Raw genomic sequence first — 22,071 nt, 5'->3', positions numbered from 1 at the left:
TAGAGTAAATTGTACTAAAAAGGCTATTCTTGTTTGTTCTGTCGTTTTACCAGCAGTAAGAATGCCTCCATTGTACTAATGAGATATGACGAATATTTTGAAGAACTTTGCTTCAGCAGTGTCTTCATAGGGTTAAAAAAATAAAAACAAGCAAAACAAACCCAAACCATCATGCGACCAAATAATTTTTAAAGCTATTTATTACAATTTTTAAAACTTTAGTGGTCAAAAATACCCAGGTACTATGGACTAACTAGATGTCCATATCAGCTTTGAAAGGGCATCTCCAATATACACAAAACCAAAGTCAGTCCTTGTCATTGATTTCCTGGATGGGAAGCCTCAGGTGCAGAGGCTGGCGCAGACGCCTTAGGGATTCTTCTGCCTGCCAATGAAAGACCGAGAGAGAGAGTGTTCATCCTTCTGTAGCCTCTGTTTTCTCCTCTTTCACACATGCATTGTCTTTCTTTTCTTAGAAGGCACTGGTCTTAGGCAAGGAATTTAACCACTCAAATGGAGGATGCTGAACATTGACAGACCTGCTCAGGTCATGCAGTCTCCAGAGAGAAGTATGAACCCTGCTCATCAACACACTCACCCACACCCCAAAGTATTATTTTCCTGAAATGTCAGTTAAAAAACTCATACCCTCATTGAAAAAACATCAAACTCTAACATTATGTCAATGATGGCACATGAAATTACACCCTGAACTATGGGTTTTGAGCTAAAATTAGAGGTGGTTTCCATTTTCTTTTATGAGACATTGAACACAGGGCTGTCAAGATGGGATGGAGGAGTAATAACTGAGGACTAAGAGATCTGCTACAATTATTTCATGAAGGCCACCAAATTTCTCCTAGGTATACATACAACCTTTTCCATCCAATCATCCATATTCTTAAATCTAAGTCTTTTATCTTATTCTTTATTCTTAAGGAATAAGGTTATGATGTCAAATGCCAAACTCTGCAAGGCGATCTCCTTCCAAGAAAGGGAGATTTGTTTAGCACAGCATTGCAGTAAACATACTGTGCCCAAAATAAATGCAGCTATTGTTAACACTATTTAGAGTATGCAAAAAATAGATGTCATGCTGATAAACTGACTTGTTTTAAATTAAATTAATGAAGGTCTCCCTTTCTGATGACCAACAGAAGTAGTTTATACATCAAAGGCAAACATTGTATGATGATCTGAACAGATGAAACTGTCTGATAAGCAATACAGTGTTTTGATGGCAAGCCTTGAGGTCAATCTTCTTTTAACTGAGAGTTTACTGAAAAAGTCTTAAGCCATAAGCTGCATCATTACTGAAGGACTGCCCTTAAATACCTCTGCTAGGTCGTCTTTGAGCTTGTTGTATCGCTCCACATTAAAACGCTGCTTTTTGGATTTGCGGTAGAAGTAGTGGAGGAACTGCCTGTCCTTAGCATGAGGATAAATGTAGTCCTGGGGAAGGAAGGAGGACACAGATTTGTGGTTAGCAAGGAAAATGAGGTCAGCACATTAGAAACTCAGCCTGTTTCAGGAAGACTTACCTTGGTCCAGCACCCACAGATGTTTTGTAAAGAGGCTACATGAAGTTATGCTCTTATGGGGGCCAAAAGGGCTTTTTAAACACATAGCAGGAGTCATTTCTATCATGTCTGAAGGAATTTTCAGTTATAATAAAGACACAGTGTGATCTTCATGACTGGAGCCACCTCAGTCAATGGAGTCTACTTCCAAGGAGTCAGTGAAAATTCAAGAACTACTTCTTGAGTACTTACTTGAAAGTCTTAAGCAATGGCACCAGCAGCTGTTCAAAACAGCCAAGTAGTAATCTCTTTATCTACTCACAAAAAGTAAGAATGGCTTAGCCCTTCTTAAAAACCAGTCAGAAGGAGTAAAACTCACATTCTGAGCCAGCTCTTCATAAAAACAGATATGTCTCCCCTTTTCACTGAAGGAACCTAATTTCTCACAAGGTCTGTAGATCCACTGGTATAATGGAAGAAAGTACTGGTAGTCTTCCACGTACTTCCACAAAAAGAGTTTTGCTCTCAAAGGAAGCTCAATCATAGAAAGATCAACATCAAGATGTCCACTTTGAGAGCAAAGTACAGAGCTAAAACAGGAAAAAGAACATTTCTCAAAGTATTAACAGGATTTCAGAACAAATCTGTATTGTGAAGCTAAGTTAAGATCTGAGGAAACTTTTTGCTTCTACACAATGCCTGCTTCCTGCTCCATTTCAGCTGTCCTAGATTTACCTTGATCCATTCTAAGTCATGGAAAAGCAGTCAGATTATGAAGAGTGGAGCAATAACATTTTTTCAGACACTAAATTCATTTCAGTATATTTCAGTAATCCAATGCCAGAGTTCCAAACAAAAAGATCCAAAAAGTTTGGTACCCTGCACTGTATATACGTAAACTCCAGCAAATTAAAACTATTTTTGTTTTCAAGTTAGGCAGCATTCACAAACTGGCACAGCACTACCAGTTGTAGTTACTGCAGAGAGCAAGGTGCCATTTACTATGCAAAGTGATCCACAAACATTTTAAAGGAGAGACTTCTTTCCTCACTTTCCATTTCCTAGGTTATGAAATCTTACCAACAGTAGTTATGCTCAGTAGCTGCCCTGCAGTTCATGTGCAGCAGTACCTGCTTGATTCTGCACGATGTAACGTCTGTATCCAGCCTCATTAAGGATCAAACAAGTCGAGGCCACTTAGTGAACTCATCAGAGCTCAAACACTGTGATTCACACTCAGTTTTTCCCCTTTCCAGTATTCCAGGCATTCCTTCAGAAGACAAGGCCCCACCTGCTTGGTAAGAAGGAAGTACGCGTAGAAAGCCATGGCACTCCCGTAGGTGATGAAGTACGTGACTGGCTCCATGATGTCCCACGAGTAGACCCACCACGTGAGCCACGCCAGCGCTCCCCCCTGAGTGGACATCAGAGCCAGGCCAACCCACAGAAGCCTGGAGGTCTTTGCATCGGCGCTGTCCGTGATTCTGGCTTTCATCTAAAGGAAAGAATGTTCAAATAAACATGAGTGCTCCTCTGATGAACAGCTTCACAACTATGTTTTATCCCCCTGGGCTAGATCCTTTCTCAGGATCTCTTACCAACACCACTTACTGACCTACCCTGCTGAGAAAATAAAAGCACTGAAGCCCAAGGGCAACCAGGTCTTCTTTCCATTGTGCACCAAGAATTCCTGCTTTTTATCTCCCCTTTGCAGTACTAGGGATCTTTGTTGGATTTCCATTTACCAGTCAAGGCAGTTCTGGGTAACACTGAGGCTGGCCCTCATAAAGCAGGAGTCCTGCTGTCCACTATCCTAAGCCATGGATGATGTCAACCCCACAGCTGTGGTTTTTTGCTGTCATGGGTATTCAGAACTCATAAAGCAACAGGTGACTTTCAATGACATTTCAACAAGTGGCCTTTCAATACTAGCCATGTTCACAACAGCCTTCTCCAGGTGTTGTGGTTTCTGCCCCATTAATGTCCACAACAGGATGAAAAAGAACTGAATTGAAAATAATTTGCATTTTACTTGAGTTGACCTAATTTACATAACAAACAGACCAGACACACCCTATCCATTCATGCTGATTTTCTTCTGTCACAAGACTTACTTCTGATGAAAGGAAATGCTTTTGAGTTTAAAAAAAAAGTACCCCCACTTCCCAACCTGTTCAAGAGGCAGTAGCTCTCCTTTCAGATGGTCCAGTTTCTGGAGCAGTTCTCTCTCTTTCCTGATCTGGTGATCTTCTAAATGCAGAGCCACAAACAGTCTGTGAACCAAGCATTTGATATCTTCCATTTCAGTAGCATGCTCACTACTCAGCTTATCTGAAAAGAAAGTATTTGTCACATAAACCATTTCAACACACCCTTCTTCCTTCTCTCCCCACCTCCAACCCCAAAAGCAGGACGATTCAATGGTAAAAAGACAAAGAGAAACACCCTTCTCCCTGATCCCATGAGACTTCCCATGCCTTTCACTAAATGAAGTGAGATGATCAGCTATTAAGGATTCCTCTTACCTTTTACAGGAGGTGACACACTGTATGCTGTGTTATTGATAACAAGCTTAAAGTCATTCATCAATAAGACCTCCATCAAGGTTGCATCAGAGACCCTGCTACCATCTGCAGAAGAAAGATTTCAGTTCTAGATCACTTATCATGAGGAGTTTTAAACATCACCAGATACCCCTGCAGAAAAGTGCTGGGAGGAGTGCCCTGTAGAAAACAGCCAGGAGGAACACATGGTGTGATTCTTGGGGCTGTCCTGGGCAGGGAATGGAGCTGAACTTTGATGCACTAGATAACCCTTCTCTACTTTATTTTTTTGAATCAGAAATTTACATGAACGGTACCCCACAAATTTTACATGCAATTTTACAGCTCCTACCAAAAAGGAGCTCTGGATTCATTAGCAGGAACAAGTAACAGTGGCTGCCAGGAGCACACTGGGGTTCAGATGGCCCAAGAGCCCCCAGAGCCACACACCAGTGCTGCTGGACACATCACTGTGGCATGGGGGTTTGAAAAGCCATGGAGCAGCTGCCCCACAGTAGCTGTTTGAGATGATTCTCATTTTTTATACACAAAAAGGCACCTTCCCCTGCCCTTGCCAAGGGCTAGGCAGCTTTACTCCCAAGATGAACCAAACAGGACACAAAATACCAAGATTTTTGTAAGAAGGTATGCCACAGTGCTACTGCCCCAGCTCTTGCACCTGCCCTCACCCATCCACTACAGAAAGGCTCCACAGACAATCCCACATCTGCAATAATTTATTCACAGAACCCTGTCCTCAGGCCCCCTCTGATGAGGCTTAGACTACTGAATGCAAATGCCCCAGCTGGCTCATCTGCCCACTCTGTGTGGCTAGCAAAACAAACCCAGAAATAGATCACTTTCAATACAGAATTTTAATGTGCCCATCCACCCTTTCCTTTTCTCTTTTCCAGTGTAATAAAACATCAAGGTCCATTTGCATGCACATTATTAAGGTGACATTTATAAACTCTTTCTATAACATTTAAGGGAAAAATGCTTTTCAAAAGAATTGCCAGACAAGCTCTTTGTTCTGGATGTTCTGAATACATCACTGATTCATTAACCTGTGCAACCTTTTATTAACTGAAATGACAAAAAGTTTGGAGGAAAGGGAGGTATTTTATTTTAGAAAATTTCCCACAGGCTTTAAGCAAAGGCTACTTCCAATCTTGTACCTAAACATAAGTGTTCCAATGTGGACAAAGGGTCATTTTTTGTCTACAAAAGCTTTGCAGGAGAAAAATCAAATCCCCAGATAATGAAAACAAGTAATCATACACAGCACTGATGACTTCAGTTAAGTTTAGGTTTCACTTAATGGCTAAATGACACAGAAGTGTGCCTACACTAAATCAAGGCTTCATAATTTTTCTTTAATAATTAATGTTTAAGTTCAACTCTCAGTACCTGACCAATAGTTTCTCTTTACAGTATCAGTTTCCTAATAAATTAAACATCTCAGCTGTTCTATGACATTACAACTGCCCCCACACTTGACAAATACAGAGCAGAGAACTATTTTGAGTCACTGTTTTAATCTAAGTGCTCCCAAATCAGAGGGGATGGGGGTATGTTTAAACAGATCAGATATGAAAACAACTCAAATTTGTCTCCACTTTGGAATCTGCTGCCTGTCCAAGCCAAAAATGCCAGACTTGTAGGTTTCTTAGAGGAGTTACCTCATGCTTTACAAGTGGCCCATGTTTGCAGCAAAGTAGGAATAGCTAGCTTTTGCTGACACAGCAGAGAGAAAAGCAGTCTGGAAGTGAACCCCAAACACTCTTGTCCTGGATGTCTGCACCCAAAGGCTAACTGCTACCAGCACAAGCTTTGCCTCACCCCACTAAGAAATCCTTTGTAGGGAGAAACTCCTGTGTTAAGGGAAGGGCCAGATGCTCCAATCACTATTTCTTATACTGCCTTCTGAAGATGAAGAGTCTTTTAGGAAATTATCTTCAAGAGAACTTTCTACTTTTGCTCCCTAGCAGACACTGTCAAAAGGAAGCAAAACAAGACCAAAGAAACCTAACACCAGAGCTCCTGTGTACATGAAGCTCCCAAAGCTCATGCACACACTGGATCCACACAGATCACATCTCCATTCCTCCAGAGGATATCAATAAATTGTTCTGTGAGGTATTTTCCTATTTTACTAAATGTGCCCACAAAGGAAAGTAAAGCAGCTTCTTAGGTCTGTGGCTTTCTGACCTTCTGGCAACATCAACATATTTTCAGTTTCTTTAAAAGCCCCTGCAGCCCTGTGTAGTAGCAACCAGAAAGAAAAGAATGATATGAATCCACCCAGCTATGAAACTGGACCAGCTTTCATTGACACCATCCTTTCTTCTGCATATATACTACCTGCTGTTAAATAAATCTTTCCATAGATATATAGGTATCCTTATTTTTCTTTATTTTTAGGGGTGTGAGTGGGGAAGGGGAGAGATAGATGCTTTGAATTAGCCAAATTCAAGCATCTATTCTATCAGATTCAGACAAAAAAGCCTACATCCCAATCCTAGCTTTAAGATTGAATCCTTCTCTAGTACCAGGGCAGGGGTTGCAAGAGCACTGCCAAAATACATGACCAAGTTTTCTTGGAAATAAAATGGAGAATAAGACTAACTCAATGTTAGTTTTTATCAATGGGAAAACCAAAGAAACAAAATCGAAGAGAACAGTGAGCAAAGCTTGAGAAAATTATCTGAAGACCTGGGGTAATTGGATAAACAGGATATTACAAGAAGGAAAGTCCACACTAATGCTAAAATACCAGTTACACTTTGACCCTAGCAACCAGCTTCCTTTTAACCCAGAACCCTGAAATATTGTACTCCAGCTGATAAATGAAATCTCCCCAATGCCTTAAAAAACTGTCCTTTACTACTGCATACATTATCTGGTTGCTTAGCTCTTGAGATTTTCATATACTAGTTTATAATAAGGCAAATTGATTCTTTTAGCTCTTGGTAACACTGAACAACTGGCAGGCATCACATTCAGTAGCCCAACAGGTTCTTTGAAAAATGATCATGGAGGAGAAGGAAAGAGAAATGAAGGAAATAACGAGATACTTATTTAAGGACAGTGTTACAAAGAGAAACTCATTGAAAAAGTTAACAGAGGATACTACTGGGTTAAAAGGAGAGTTTCAGTAATAGATCCAATTCTGCATTTTTAATCAGCCTTTTCAAGAGGACTCAGCTATTAACTCTGAAACAATAAACCCCAGAAGCATTCAAGAGCTGCTCCAACAGCAACAGTGCTAAACCTGACAGAGGACTGAACTTATGCTCGAGAAGAGAAATACAGGAATGCATTTATTTTGGGGAATAACATAAATACAAGATACCTGTTGCAAAGACTTCAGCTCTCTCAATTCCTTTATCTTCTCTTTGCACATCTTGCAGAAATGCCCCTACAGTGGTCACTACTGGCTTGACAGTGAACTGGCAGCGTTCATTTCTTGTGGGCAGCATAAGTGTTATCATAGGAAGACCATGTCTGTAATTAACAGTTACTTCTGGGGAGTAAAAAAAAGAAAACTAAGTGAAAAAGTTGCATTGTAGGTTGTAGTTCAATGTAAAGCTGTTTTTAAAACACAGGATAAATAAGGAAAAGTTACACAAAACATTTCTAGATTTTTAAAAATTAATATAGTACTTCTGTTTCTGAGAGATATATATAAAACCTTGTAACTAATGTTATCTCACAGACTCTCATCAAATACATAAATAGCTTGTTTACACTGATGGGAAGGGGGAAAATTGGCTGTGAAAGCTTACCATCAGATGGCACCAGTGTGCTGTAAGGTGCTCCTTCCTGGCCCCTCCATGCTCCCGTGTGCCTCCAGAGTCCCACCTGCAGCATGGACACAAGGGAACTTGCCTTAGAATAGTTTGGATGCAGGGTGTACCTGGTTAAAGGCAGCATCCAGTCTGTCACTGTGATCTGCTTCCATGTGATCTGACATCAGAGGTGTCTGCCTGAAGAAAAACCCCTTACTTGGCAATTCTATGTAAAAGGTGAAACCATCCTTATATAAATCATAATTTGTGCTAAAGGTATGACAGTATTGCCTATAGAAAAACCTTTTGTTGTGGTTTAATTAACTCAAGGGAAAAAGGAAAGGGGAAGGAAAGAAATGGAAAAAAACCTGCAGTGTTTCTGAAGTGCTTCATGCAACTCTTGCAATAAAACCTCTCCTTTCCCTACAAAACAGCTGCTTGTAAAATCTCTACTTTGTGGTGCTTACAGGCAGAATTTCACAGTGTAACTTCCAACAAAGGGCATGGCTTCAGTGAAGACTCACTGCTGAATTGTGAACAACAGTCACAAATGAAATAATAAGGGAATGAGGTCATTACCTGTTGCTTCATAATTATACATTGCATACCAAAAGCTGCTGTTAAGATTTGTGCTGCTAAAGGACAGTTACAACAATACAGCTTGAAGATCTTTTATGTTTCATATATGAATGGCTGTTTCAACTGCATGCTGAGAGATGCTGCTGCATCTACCAGAACCAGTATGCTCTGGTACCAGATGCAGTGAGTATCCTCTCAGCCCTGGCACAGCAATGACACAATGACAGAGGGTTTTGGAACCTGCAGGGTTACACACCAAAGCTTACCCCTTCCACAGCCTCTGGGGAGAACCATCAATACACTTCAACACAGTCATAGCAAAACATAGAAGACAAACTGCTCTGATTAGACCCATCACTTAAAGCTTCCACCCAGGCTGTGGAAGGTGCAATGTCCTTTGCTTCTACAGCTAATCCCCTTGCACCAGGAGAGGAACAATTCTATTGCAGCAATTCCACACAGCAGATGTTATTGCTATAAACTAAGTGTAAAAGGAGGGAAATCACATCCCTGACTTAGCTAGTTTAAAAAAACTGCCTATGGGCTGGCCCAAGGCCTGAGATTTGAAATATGATAGCTGGGGAAGGTGGAAAACAATGTGGAGAGAGAGGATAAGGATCGATTTTTTCTCCTGGTGAGCTTTATAGTTCATTTTTTGAAGGCCAAAACATTTTAGAGTCTGCAAGATAATATTCTTTGACAAGGCAGGAAAACAAAACTGTAAATGCACAAGGCCCTGGCTATTCAATATGCCAAACACTGCTCACCACATTCACATGATTTATTTGTTTTTAAAGAAATACAACCTTGGCTGTCTGGAGAGGAATATGCTATTAGGTTGAATAAAAAGATCATCTAGAAGTGAATCTGTGTGTTTCCAAGAGGCTGACGCTGCCCAAACTTTTTACCTGGAGCAAGCACTTTTCAGGATTTCAAGAAAGTAAGTAATTCTGGGAGTTTTCAACACTGAGAAATTTGTGTGTTATAATCTTCAGGTATCAAAGACAGTCGGAAACCTAGACCAAACAGCAGAACACCTTAAACCCAACAGTACTGTTTGAAAAAAGACAGACAGTAAGAGTGCAGGAATGCTGACAACCTCCCAGAGCTAGGATGCATCCAGTACCACGCCTGTTTCCTTCACCAGAGCAAGAGACTTTCCCTGGAGCAGGTCAGGACACAGCCCAGCTCACCAGTTCTCACCCCATTTACATTTACCTAAACCCACAAAACATTTAGGAACACATGTTTAGGAACACACAGCCTGGAGCAGGGAGATCCTGTGTCCTCAACACAGGATTTGCTTTGGACCAGTGCACAGGAAAACTCAATAGCTTTGAACATAACAGCAACTGTTGTTTCTTCAGGGGGATATACAAAGGATAATAAGGAATGATTTCTTTTACAGACACTTAATGTGTAACTTTGCAATCAGTATCTAGATACTGATCATCCAACATGCCCCAGGCAATGAACTGCACCCTGCCTGTATTTGAAAGTTTCCAACAAAACAAAAGAATTATCTACTTTACTTATAGAAGAAACAATGTATTTAACAATTAGTGCAAATTAAATATATTAATATATTAATTAAAAAAACTAATTAAATCACATTTATTGAAATAAGATCTTCACAGTAGTTCATTCTATTATTCTTTAGATTTTGACATTACTCTTCATGATCCACTGAAAGAATATCTATGTATTGGAGCTGGTTTTTATTTTTTTTTTTTTTTAGATTGTCTCTAAATGCACACTACCCATTAAAATCATCTGCAAAGAAAAAAGAAAAAGCCACAGAGCCATGGAGTTGAACTAATTTCCAAATAATTAACTCTTTCCATATTAGCTCTAGATTGATGAATGGGGAAGCATGAAGGGTTGGGTTAACTTTCTCCCTCTGTTTCTAGATTTAGATCTCCACTTTCAGTGAAGTTATTAAAACATTAGCTTATACCCTACAGCCAAATCATTGTGCTCCTTTTGAGATGCCTGGAATGACCCCTATCTTACCACTGGAAAAGAAATGTTAGTCAGCAAGCATTGCAGCTACAAGAAAGAATTAAACTACTGGACCAAAACAACGAGACTGCCCTCACAACATAGCAAGAGCTGAAACAGGAATGTGTGTCCTGAATTAATTGCATCACAACCTCTGAGATACTGTAAGGAGCACAGCACACTACTAACAACTCTTTTATATGCCAGCATGTGAACCTCTTGGCTAATTCCTCTAACCATACAAAGGCTATTCAAGCTATTCTACACCTTTCTCCAGTTTGAACACACGTGGCAGGACATCTAGCTAAAACACCTCTAACACAACCACAATTATGTTCAGGAGTCAAAGGCTCATGAACAGCATTTAGCTGTGAAACACCTCTCCTCCCTTGGCTACACCTGCTTCCTAACGCAAAACACCTGGGAGCCACATCTCTGGATTCAGTTTAAGGCATGGACTCTCCTGGGAGTGAATTCCCATGAGAATTTAAGACACAGAGTGTTAATTGTGATAAAAATAATCCAGCATATTCTGTTAAAAGCACCAGTTGGTACAAAACAGAAAATATATATGCGGTTTGAAGAAGAACTTCCTCTGTTAAGGGTGCCTCTGGTCTCTAACAGCAGAGAAGTTGCCACTGTTAAAGTCAGAGTGGCAATTTCAACTATCTGGTGGTTTACAGCAAAGCTTTATGGACTAATGCAGCAGCACAACTGAGCTGGAAAACCAGGTAGCCAGATATGACAAGTGGGAGAGACTGGAATAGAAATACTGCATTTTTCACTTTTGAGAGTGGCAAATGACTGAACCTACCTACACTGCAGTTTCTGGAGCTAACTGTTCCAAATAATATAACTCTTATGATGTCGAGTCATTGTTCCTGCAAACTTAAACTCAAATTCACTTGTGACCAGTTATATCTAAGAAGTTGGTATCATTACCAGCATATGAGGTGACATGAAAGCCCCTGATCTTCCTCAGCACTACATATGCAAATAATAACCTCATCAGGAACCGTTAACTTCTGTTCTGTAGAATGTTATAATGTGGGTGGGAAGAGAGAGAGCATAAAAATATTTTTCACACGAAAAAGTCATCTTGAAAACAGAATTCTACAAAAAGATGTTATTAGGACACTTTCTCAGAACACTTTCTGAATTACTGTTTCCTTAATTTTGACTTCCCACACCAAAATATGAAATCTGAATCAAAATGCAGCCGACCAGCAATAATATTTTTGAAATTTTTGTCTTTGCTTATATGCATCTTGGAAGATATGAGTTTTTGTTTGTTATTTCAACAGCAAAAAAAATTTAATGCTCCTGCAACGTTCAAGTCCCCAGTAATTTACATTTATTAGAGAAAGCAACCAAAAGCAGAGTCAGCTCGATTCTGTCTGCCCTCTTCCTGAAGGGACATGTAATACTACAAAGAGAAATACTATATTCCTTCAGTGTAAGATCCTTTAGAGACTGCCCCAAGCCAAACTCATGAGCAGTCTTCACCAAAAATAATGCAAAGTGTTATCTAAATCGTCTCCCACTTTCTCATTTCCTTCTCTCTGAGGCAATGCTAAAAACCTGATATGGAAAAGCACAATAATAAAATGCTCTAGTCCACGATGCACAAGCATTTTACCCTTAATTACACTGCAGCAAAGCACATTCTAATTATAACATATCTTGCAGTGTGTTTTCCATAGTAATACAGTGCTACAGATAGGAGAGCTCAGATACCTCCTGTAGTCCTTGTCCAACACCTGGTACAGCTCCCTCCACACAGCTACTGAAGGAGGACTGTGGGAAAGGAGCAGGAGACAATTCATGGAGGAAACTAGTAGCTGCAATGCCTAAGTATGAATTTTGGGGCCTTTTTTCCGAGTGTCAGCAGACAAGCCAACATCCTGAGTATCCATTGCTCTCATCACATCCTGATCTCACCCAGTTTGAGAAGCAGAGTGCAGGACAAGTCACCTCCCTGGATGCTGCCTGCTTGAAAGGGCAGGAGAAAAATGAGGGCAGGTATATGTTAACCACTGTTCAGTGAAGGCATGTGCTATAAATAGCTGTGTATATTTTCCATATTGACTTACATGTTTTTCTGATGAACACATTTAGAAGTTCTCTGCAGATGAATGATGTTGGCTCCTCTCTGATTCTCTGAGAGAAATCGACTGAGATTAATTAATTACAGAATAACAATCTGCAGTTTCAGAATAATCTACAGACATTTCAGAATGGTTTAAAACCCAGGGAGAGGAGGAAAAAAAGCAAGTGCTGCCACAGTCTACTAAGTTTGCAGATCATGCACAACCAAGCTAACCAAAAATGAATCATTGTTCCGGTCAAGTTTACAAGAAGCATGCATAAGGTATTTCCCGTTTTAAAATGAGTCACTAAGGCCATTTTGGAGAAATCTGCTGTTAAATAACTGTGCTGATTTTCTAAGCAATCCTACATAATCAGGAAAACAAGACATATGGAGCCCTAACAACTGCCTACAATAATCTTACAATTGCCCATTTGAGATACAGATGATTTCCCTCTTACTAACTTTTCATTTGTCTCTTCCTACACTTAAAGGATTGTCATTGTTTCTTCACTGGTCCCAGAACTGATCTAGATGATCATGCAACAACAGCCTCAATGCACACAGCAGCTTCAGAGCACATCACTCAGATTTAGCCATCCCTCAGATTTCTAAAAACCCAACTTGAATTAAACAAACAAAATCCCTGCAACAGACACATCACTCATTCTGTCATAACACCCCTGTACCAATACACTACTTTCAGACAGGGAAGATACTTTTGACATCTGGGAGTGTTGAAGATACGCTTCTCTTTCCTAGAACAAAAAAGCAAAAAGAGGACAGATTTTATTTTGCTGAGAGACAACTTTCCTGCAGTGAATACCTTCTCACAGCTGCTCCACAAGGCACTGTAGGAACTGCACTGCAACACGTGTATTTAAATCCATTTATATTTCAAACCCTTCAATGCAGCTAATTTGAAATTTGCAATATTTTAACCCCTTCCTCAGTACAAATCAACTTTAAAAGAAGTGACCAGAAGGTCTCTTCCAGCAAAGCAGTAGTTTCAACACGAGTATGTACGTTCCAGTGACCTTGGACAAGCAAGAGCATCACAGGATTCATACAGCTTTTCCTCAAAACTCACTTGCCTTACAGCCCTGTTAAAAACCAATAAAAGAGCCCAAGCAATCAAAATTTTGGTTTCATGTGCCTGTTATTTTTTGTGCCTTTATCATCCCCGCTGATCTTTCATTTCCTGCCTCTGCTCAGATTCCAAGAACAGCTGCCACCAGATTTAATCAGCCAAACATTACCAATGACCAAAATGACAGCTATGGTAAGAAGTACATCGAGGTAACTGGCCTCCAAGAACCTCTTTTATGAAGGTCCAGCAGGTCAAACCCACCACTGGCAGAGGGGTTTTGCCAGGGAGACCTTCCACCTAATCTCCTGCTGGGCAGGTGTGCATCCTCCAGCTGCATTCTGCTCCCTCACTACTCCTTTGTGCTCTCTCACCCACTCCCTGCCCACATGCACACCCCACTCCACTGGGTGCATGCACACAGGGAGAGAATCCACTGTGCAACAGGGGCAGAAGTCCCTCTTCTTGAGATGGATCTCACTGGGTCGTCTGACTCTACACCAGGCACCTGTGGATGCAGAGCTCTCGGGAAGCAGCAGGATTTGCATCCACACCCGTTTTACAAGCCATAAAAACAGATGCTGAAAACACTGACATTTAAAGCAGGCTGAAATTAAGCCTTGCCCTCCTCTAACCAAAAGTATAATTCCAGTAACTCCTCACTGCAGTGACTCCCCACTGCAAAGAAGCAACACCAGAAGCACTGAAGAGATGAGAAGGATGAACATCAGTTGACAGCACCTGCCTGCCATGTCTTCTGGGCACTACTCTGAAAGTACAGATATCCCCCCTTTTCAAAACAAGCCAATCTCCAAACCAGTGTAAAAACAGGCCTAAAACTAAGACAGCTGTGCAGGCCAAGTGCATTTTTAGGAGCAACACCATTGCATCTTACTATTTTATCTTACTATTTTTACCTTTTTCTTCTCTTCCTACAAAGAAAAGCAGACCTTAAATCTCTTCTGAGCTTTACATTATTGGAAATACTGCATTTTTATCCAGTTTCAATGAAGTCTGCTTGTCTGAAAGCTGCTGTTCTTCCCAATCTACTTTATTTTCAGAGGGAAAGATAAGATGCAACACCTAAAAGGTAGTTTGCAAATTAGACAGGGCTAAGAATTTCAGAGGGAGGGATTATAGCATGAAAATGAATTTGTGCTTTATCAAAAGCAAAAGCAAGCCTACATCCAAGAGCTGTACCATCTGTTCCCAAAAACAGTTTAGGTCGAAAGACTAAACTGTTAACACAGACAGGATTTTTAATTTGTCCCACAGAACAGGTCTTTGCTCTTGTGCTGTGCCTTTTGGGAAGGCACGCTGATATAAGAAATGTTGCAAAACTTTACTTTAAGAGTAACAAGAGTGACTTTGTTTTCAAAAATACACTTATATTTTATTAGATAAGAAAATACGCTTGCTGTCATTTTCCTACAAAGGTTCTACAAAGACTGTATCTTAATGTACACAGCTGCTTTCATGTTTCTTAAAAAAAAAAAAAAAAAAAAAAAAAAGCTCAAACTCTTCTTTAGGAATAACATTATTTGTTCAAATTGCCAGACAAGAAAAAGGTTGTTTAAATTTCAGCTCAAATGAGGCAGCAAGTGACAAAAGGAAGGATGCAAAGTCAGATGAATCTACTGACATGTTTACCAAAATTACAGCCAAGTCTTCCTCTTCTTCCACAGGACTTTTCAGATTGAAAGCATTGAGGAGGTTGTAGCACGCAGGAAAAAGATGATGAAACTCAGAAAACTGACCTGCTTGTCAGCATTTTCATTGGACATTTCTATTTACAACATAAATAACTCTGTCCCTCTTCCCCATAGCTCAATAGAATTAGGTTTTCATGTATCTACCAGGGTGTACTTCTCTTTTAGGGGCATTCTTTCCCCCTTTCCTAGGCTTTTCTTTACTCAACTGCAGACTTCAAAATCCTTACAGCATTTATGGCTAGGATAATAAAGAGACTGCTTGTAAAATCTGACTGACCCAAGGCTCAGAATTAGTATCTGATAGATGTGTGTGAAAAAGTCGGTCAGAATTACCAGCAGTGGAGAAATTCCCAGTGGCAGCTCTCCCCCAGAGTTTTAGCAAGCTTTTTAGCAGGTAACACACTACAGAATCGATCAAACAGATCTTGGAAAGGGAACCAGCTGAGCAGCTGCTGAAATGCCCCAGGCAAGGAAAGCTGGCTCTTCACTGCATCCCTTCCATTCCTCACCCAGCCACCTCTCCAGCAAAGGCTTTCTATCTCTCTCCTGCTAGGGATGTTCCCCATCTAGTCCCTACCTCGAGGCCCCCCCAGAGTCTGACCACAAGCCATGAGAAAACACAATACTCTGCAAAATCTAAGCAATCATCTGCCCTACTCCATTGTATCCCTTCTTTTCTTCCACTCCTGAAAACCTAACTGCACTACTGTATGAAATAGTAGAGACACTTCACTCTCTTGAAGAGCATTTCCCACAACTAGCAATTTCTCCTGCCCAAACACCATCATCCCAAAGGCAAAACTTTTCTTGGCACTGCAGTTAATTGATATTTGGAGGGGCAGGAAAATGTTGGGGATCAAATCTAAGACAGCAGAGGACAGTAACAGTCCATGTCTGGCTTAGACACATATAGATTTGCTCTAAATAATACTATCTGTTGTTGCACAAGGTTTCTCCTTTGTCTTCTGCCACAACAATTCCAGAAGTGTGTTGTCTATACCATTATTCTAAAATAGCACATCATATACTGATGGTTTTAGAAATACTATAATATTTCTTTTTTTCTTTAAAGATCTGCAGACTAGCTGAAACACTTAAGAGCCCATGTTTTTTCATGTTTTTTGCAATCAGCTGTAAACAGGGAAAACACACATTTCTTTTGATTGATTATTTTTAAAAAAATCCCCCCCCCAAAAAAAAAACCAAAAAAAACCCCAAAAAAACAAACCCAACAAAAAAAAGCAGGAGCAGAACAACAAAACAACTGACAGACTAGATCAAAACAAATGCCTTTCTCTATTTGCAGCTGGTATTAGGATGCAGATATCATGATCTGTGTACCCTTTGTAACATATAGCTATAAAGCAATTCCAAAATGGAACTTAGTTTGTATTTCAGCTTTATATGCTGCTACACTCCTGTGAATGTTCAAATTACTTGCAGGGAGTACACAACAGAGTTTTTATCCTTGTTAGAAAGTAAACCAAGAAAACAAAGGCACAAGAACTGAAGTAAATAGAGAATCAAATATTTTTGCTTTTTCTAATGAATACTGTTTTTCAAAAATGTCTAGAGCAGACATTATGAGAATACCCACACTGAGAAACCAACTGCAAACTTAAAATCACAACTTCATAGAAACTTCAACAGGTGGTGTCAGAAACCGCAGAGCGGCCATTTAATAGAGCCTGTCAGCAGAAACATAGCAAATTCAAAAATTCAGACAAAACCAAAGGAAGTAAACATTTCTAAGGAATAAGATCAAAGGGGCAACTACAAATGTACCAGTTTCAAGAGCTTCCAGCCTTCATGCACACTTTGCAGAGAGGTTACAACAAACCGGGTTTAGCAAGACCAACACTTTACAGAAGAAGACAACTTCATTCAATGTCCTTATCAGAGATCTACATTAATAGTTTCAAAACCATGAAACTCATCTAGCAAGCAAGCTTAAAACCATATGCTTGTTTTCTTGAAAGAGAGCTCTGCTGGAAGAAATAGCTTCAAGAGCACACCTGACAGCAAAGTACTCACAGCAGAGGTAGCTAGAAAATCCAACCACTTTGGCATGAAACACAAACGTGCTGCCAAGAGTGCAGAGGCCTCTCCAGCCCAATAGTTCAGCAAAGGCCACAATGAGTACGTATGTTCCTGGCATTTCTTGACTTGTGTCTAAGGACACATCACTCCCACATACTTGTGGACAGAAGTCTCAACATTGCTTTTCTCAAAGAGACACACCAAAATGTTGTCAGATGTCAAAAAGAAAACATTTTTGCTTTATTGTTTAATTTTCTTTTGGAAATCTATGTTCTCCCACTGCTATTCAAGAAGCTATTTTAATCTAAAACTGTCAAATGGCTGTGGCTTTGTGATACTATCCACTCCCGTGTTTCAGCTGTTGGCATCAATGTTTTAAAAACATAATTTAGTTAGCTGAACCAGCGACTGAGTGAACTCATTTGCAATACCAAATCCATCAGAAACAGATTTTTACCTTCTGCCTGCAGTAGGAAAGGCACAAATCATACAGATAGCAATGAAATTTTGATATCAACAACCAATACTGGCTGTGATACACTGAGCTATTGTTCTGACCTTCAGTTTTACTCTATAACATGCTTGCACATTTATCCCTTTCTACAGAGCAGACAAAGCAAAACAAAAAAAAAAAAAAAAAAGGAAGTTTTCCTGTAGAGGTTTCTAGTGTTTTTTTCTAAAGCTTATTATCACAAGAAAAACAATCCAACCAGTACAGAAGATGAAAAGCTCTGTGTGCCCCGGATGGACCAGAATCTGTGTTCCGATGCGCCCGCTGTGCCTCCCAGGGGGGAGGTGAGCAAAACTGCACGTTAGCTGCTTGCTTTTCACCCCAGAGCCTTTCAACTCCAGGCTGCTCTATTTCCTCTTCCTCTATTAATTAATTCATTCATGCAACTGAAAGATTGTATCTGAAAGACATGTATCTGATGCAACAGACAGGGCAAGAATCTGATCTTCCGAATGCAAGTTTACCACGTTTTTAGGGTTTTATTGCTACAGCAAACAATAATTCAATGCCACACAGTAAGCAAGCAGTAGCTCAAAACTGTTGCTTTTTTCCCCCCTCAAGCCTATAGCAACACCAATATATATATTGGATGTAGTCATCTTGTCTTCCAACACAAGCAGATTGCTATAACTGTGATTGTAAGGCAGAACCTCTCACTCAGCTCCATTTAAATGCAGGTGCCATCCATGGATCAGTCCTGCAGAGGGCAGAGCCTCTAGCCTGGAGCACTAACAGAAGTCATGGTGGCAAGTTTTCTCTAAGCTACCTCCAATAAATTCTCTCAGGTAGTTAGTTAATAAAGTTAAAGCCCATTTTTTCCCCTAGACTTGCTCCTAATTGAGTAGAAGCATCTTATTCATGGAAAGTACTACTAGAGGAAAACTCTACTACAGGATAAATAAATCCCACAGAACACTCGATATCAGGCTGAAATGTTTATAGCCTGTACTCCAGAATAAACCACAACACTGTCCTAGAAACAGACCACAGACCATTCATTTTATCTTCACCTCACTCACAACATGTATCCAAACTCACACAGGAATTCTATATGAAGTCCAATTTCTAATAACTTAGAATTGTGGGTTTTGACATACGCATAATTAAGGCCTTAGTGCTCAGAGCAAGCAGTACTATATAACTGCATTCCAAGGACCTGAAAAACTGCCCAGTTCTTGGATCAGTTCTTCAGTTAACAGGATCACTGGAAAATTAAAGTTACCCCTTCCCTCTGTTACAAACATGTGCATATGCAGAGATTTCCTACCAGGAAAATATTCTGCCACTATATTCTGACATTAAGTATCAAAGAATATCAAGTTTGTCTTATTTTTTAAAGCATTATATAAATCAAATTTATAAAGGGAAAAAAAAAGACTGGAGGAAGCCAACAGTTGCTCTAACATATTGCATCAAATTTCTCTTGAAACAGCAGAGAAATTCACCCCCAAAACACTGAGGGACAACCTGTTTTTTCCATATATTAACCAAACCATTTACTGGAAAGCTATTAATTGTAAATTGGAGAAAAGTATACAAAATAGAACTCAAAATTACACTTGCTCCTAAAAATTCTGGATCCTGTTTCTCCCTTGTATCAGCTTTGATCTGAAGGAAGATGTAGAGTACAGGTTTGTATCAACAACTGCAAGCACTCCTTGTTCTGAAGAAATCTAGAAGTGTCTTCAGAGTACTATCAGCTTTTTAAACTCATTAGCAAAGGCAGCTCTGTGTTACCTATCTCATTAACAGGCATTTCTGAATTTCCAAGCGACCTATTATTTTCCAGGTGAAGTTTCTCAGTCCATCAGGGGCAACTCAATGCCTTACTAACTCTGCCAACAGAAGAATAGGGAAAAACCCCTATAATTACAGTCCCACCTGAAGGTAGGACTATTATGCAGAGTTAAGAATTACATGGTTTGTTATTTTTGGGGTTTTTTTCAGTAGTGTGGCTTCCTAGAGGAACAAGGAGTACAATCACACCAGATGTCTGTCTACCAAAGTCAGTTTCCAGTAAGGTTTAAGATCACTTATTTATGCAGCTTGTCAGCCACTCAGTCAAAAACAGTTAACCATTGCTCAAAGATCCAACAGCCTTCATTGCCTCTACCAGGACACACGATACTTTAGCGCATTAGGGATGTTCATTTTAAATTAAGTATGATTAGAGAGGTTAATATCTCTCTATATGTAATATCTGCTCACTCCTGACCAAACTTGTCACCCTGTACCACCAAAACAAGAGGAAGGAGCAATGCTCTCAGGAGCAAGGCTGAGCTGTTCCACCTTGGTGTGTTTACCCAGTACCTTCTAACAACAATTAACTTGTATGTAAAATAGTTTTAACATGTTTTTCTCTGCATGTGGACAAAACTACTCCCAAGCAAACAAAAAACCACTTTATATCCCTATCAATGAGGGAAGACTGTCATTTTCCACAAAAGTCAGCAGCAGGGTGGCCTGCAGAATGGGCACTGGGGCACTGCAGATATTGCTGTGCAGAGTCTGTGGCCTCTCACAAAGTCTGAGTGCTGGCAAGCTAAGTGCACTGTGGGCACCATATTCAAAGACATGCCCTTCTTGGAACAATCAAGTTATAACAAAGGTGCTGTCCAAAGCACAGAGAAGATGTGCAACCTACTCTGAAAAACCATGCTTCTGTAGGAAAATGGCTTAATAAACTGCCTAAAATATTCTTCACCTTTGCTGCACTTTACAAGCTTTTTTTTCCCAGAGTCCTTTTGCAAGCTCTTCCCAGACTAAGCTGTCCTTGGAGACAGATAGCACAAACTGTTCCATGAGTCTATTATAGGAGTATATCTTTCATACCTCAGCAAAGGCACCAATTTTAACATCCATAAAAGTGACAGAACTATACTGACGCATTCTCTGCCATTGCAGAGAATTGCAGCAATTTTCTTCCTGCTGGCAATGCAAGCAGGTGAGCTGGAAGTCAGACCACATGGTAATTCTGGTTCTGTCTCACATCTAGACTTGGCAAAGGTATTCACATCCAAGTTTTAAGGTAGAGCAGTAGCCTCAAGGTGTTTCACACTAGAGGTGTTTAAGCCTGGCATTAAGCACCCTAAAGTTACCACACACTTCAACCTCAGCCTTCCAACTCCAAATCTGCGTGCACACCTTAAGGTGCTGGGGTTTTCAGTTTCTAAACTTCAGCTTCACACTGAAATACAGCTGTAAGACTTTCAGGAGACCATGCAGCCAGTCATAACTTGTCATAATCTGTAAGACACATCACTGAATGGCTGAACATGATGATCTTAGGAGGTCTTTTCCAACCTGAACGATTCTGTGAGGATGAGATTTAATAAGGTCTGTCTCATGCGTTTTGGCTTAGCACAGAGCAGCTTGTAGCAAGCAGAAGATTCTAGCAACTAGAGATTCCCATACAGATTCTTACAGGAATTTGTACAACATTCATAACCTAATACACTTTTGTTTCCTTGGGGCACACAGCACTCATGGGATAAAAAGATTAGACTGAAAGTGTACATTGGTGCATCATGTTTCCATATCAGTGAGATGTACATATAGAATACTTTATACACAGCTAATGGCTAGCTGAGAGACACTGCAGGATGCAAAACAGTGAAAGGTCTAACTATAAATGTCTATCACAAACAAAATGTTGGTGACTTCAGAGGATATACCAGAGAGCAGAGGACAAATGGCTTACGGATGTACTGGTACTCCTCGGTACAACGAAGTGCCACAACAGCACTAGCGATATCTGAATTCATTCTTCCTCTTTTTTTTTTTTTTTTTTTAAATGCCATTAAAAAAACCTATTTTTTTTAGTTCAGGCTGAAACCTTAACAGCCAACAGGTACACAAATTAATTTGTTCCAGCAGTGCCCAAAAATACCCCAACCAATGTCTTTGCAGTAATAGAAACGATGTAAACAAATATCTGATTTGATCAGCTAAACAATATATAAGGACAGCAAAGAACTCTGATTGTTGTCAGTTTTTATCTTCCCACGTTTTTATTAGAAAAATAATTGTGAAGAAGTGTCACAATATACTAATACCATTTCTGGATTTCCAGTACACAACTGCAGCCAAAACTACTTAGGACAAAACATTATTTAAACTGCATTTACACTATTTCAGCTTACTTACACTATTTCAAGCAACCAAAGCAAGCACAGAAAGGCAGGTACACTTATTTCCA

General features: G+C 40.0%; 1 protein-coding gene across 2 annotated transcripts in view; it reads right to left on the bottom strand.

Moving 5' to 3' along the window:
- Nucleotides 1-182: 182 nt before the first annotated feature.
- MCUB (mitochondrial calcium uniporter dominant negative subunit beta) overlaps nucleotides 183-22,071 on the bottom strand; it is a 46,470-nt gene continuing 24,581 nt past the window's right edge. Inside the window, exons 1-8 of one of the 2 annotated variants that reach the window (XM_056490787.1) lie at nucleotides 12,528-12,563; nucleotides 7,852-7,927; nucleotides 7,419-7,589; nucleotides 4,046-4,150; nucleotides 3,691-3,851; nucleotides 2,812-3,015; nucleotides 1,336-1,452; nucleotides 183-385 (exon numbers count right to left, since the gene is read on the bottom strand). In XM_056490787.1, coding sequence (XP_056346762.1) covers nucleotides 308-385; nucleotides 1,336-1,452; nucleotides 2,812-3,015; nucleotides 3,691-3,851; nucleotides 4,046-4,150; nucleotides 7,419-7,589; nucleotides 7,852-7,927; nucleotides 12,528-12,548 — 933 coding nt within the window. In that variant the 5' untranslated portion in view covers nucleotides 12,549-12,563 and the 3' untranslated portion in view covers nucleotides 183-307. Of the gene's footprint in view, nucleotides 386-1,335; nucleotides 1,453-2,811; nucleotides 3,016-3,690; nucleotides 3,852-4,045; nucleotides 4,151-7,418; nucleotides 7,590-7,851; nucleotides 7,928-12,527; nucleotides 12,564-22,071 lie in introns of those variants that run through there. The other variant, XM_056490786.1, reaches the window with a different exon arrangement.

The sequence above is a fragment of the Oenanthe melanoleuca genome, chromosome 4, assembly GCF_029582105.1.
Source record: "Oenanthe melanoleuca isolate GR-GAL-2019-014 chromosome 4, OMel1.0, whole genome shotgun sequence".
Taxonomy (NCBI): Eukaryota; Metazoa; Chordata; class Aves; order Passeriformes; family Muscicapidae; genus Oenanthe; species Oenanthe melanoleuca.
This window is presented reverse-complemented; position numbering and strand designations above follow the sequence as displayed.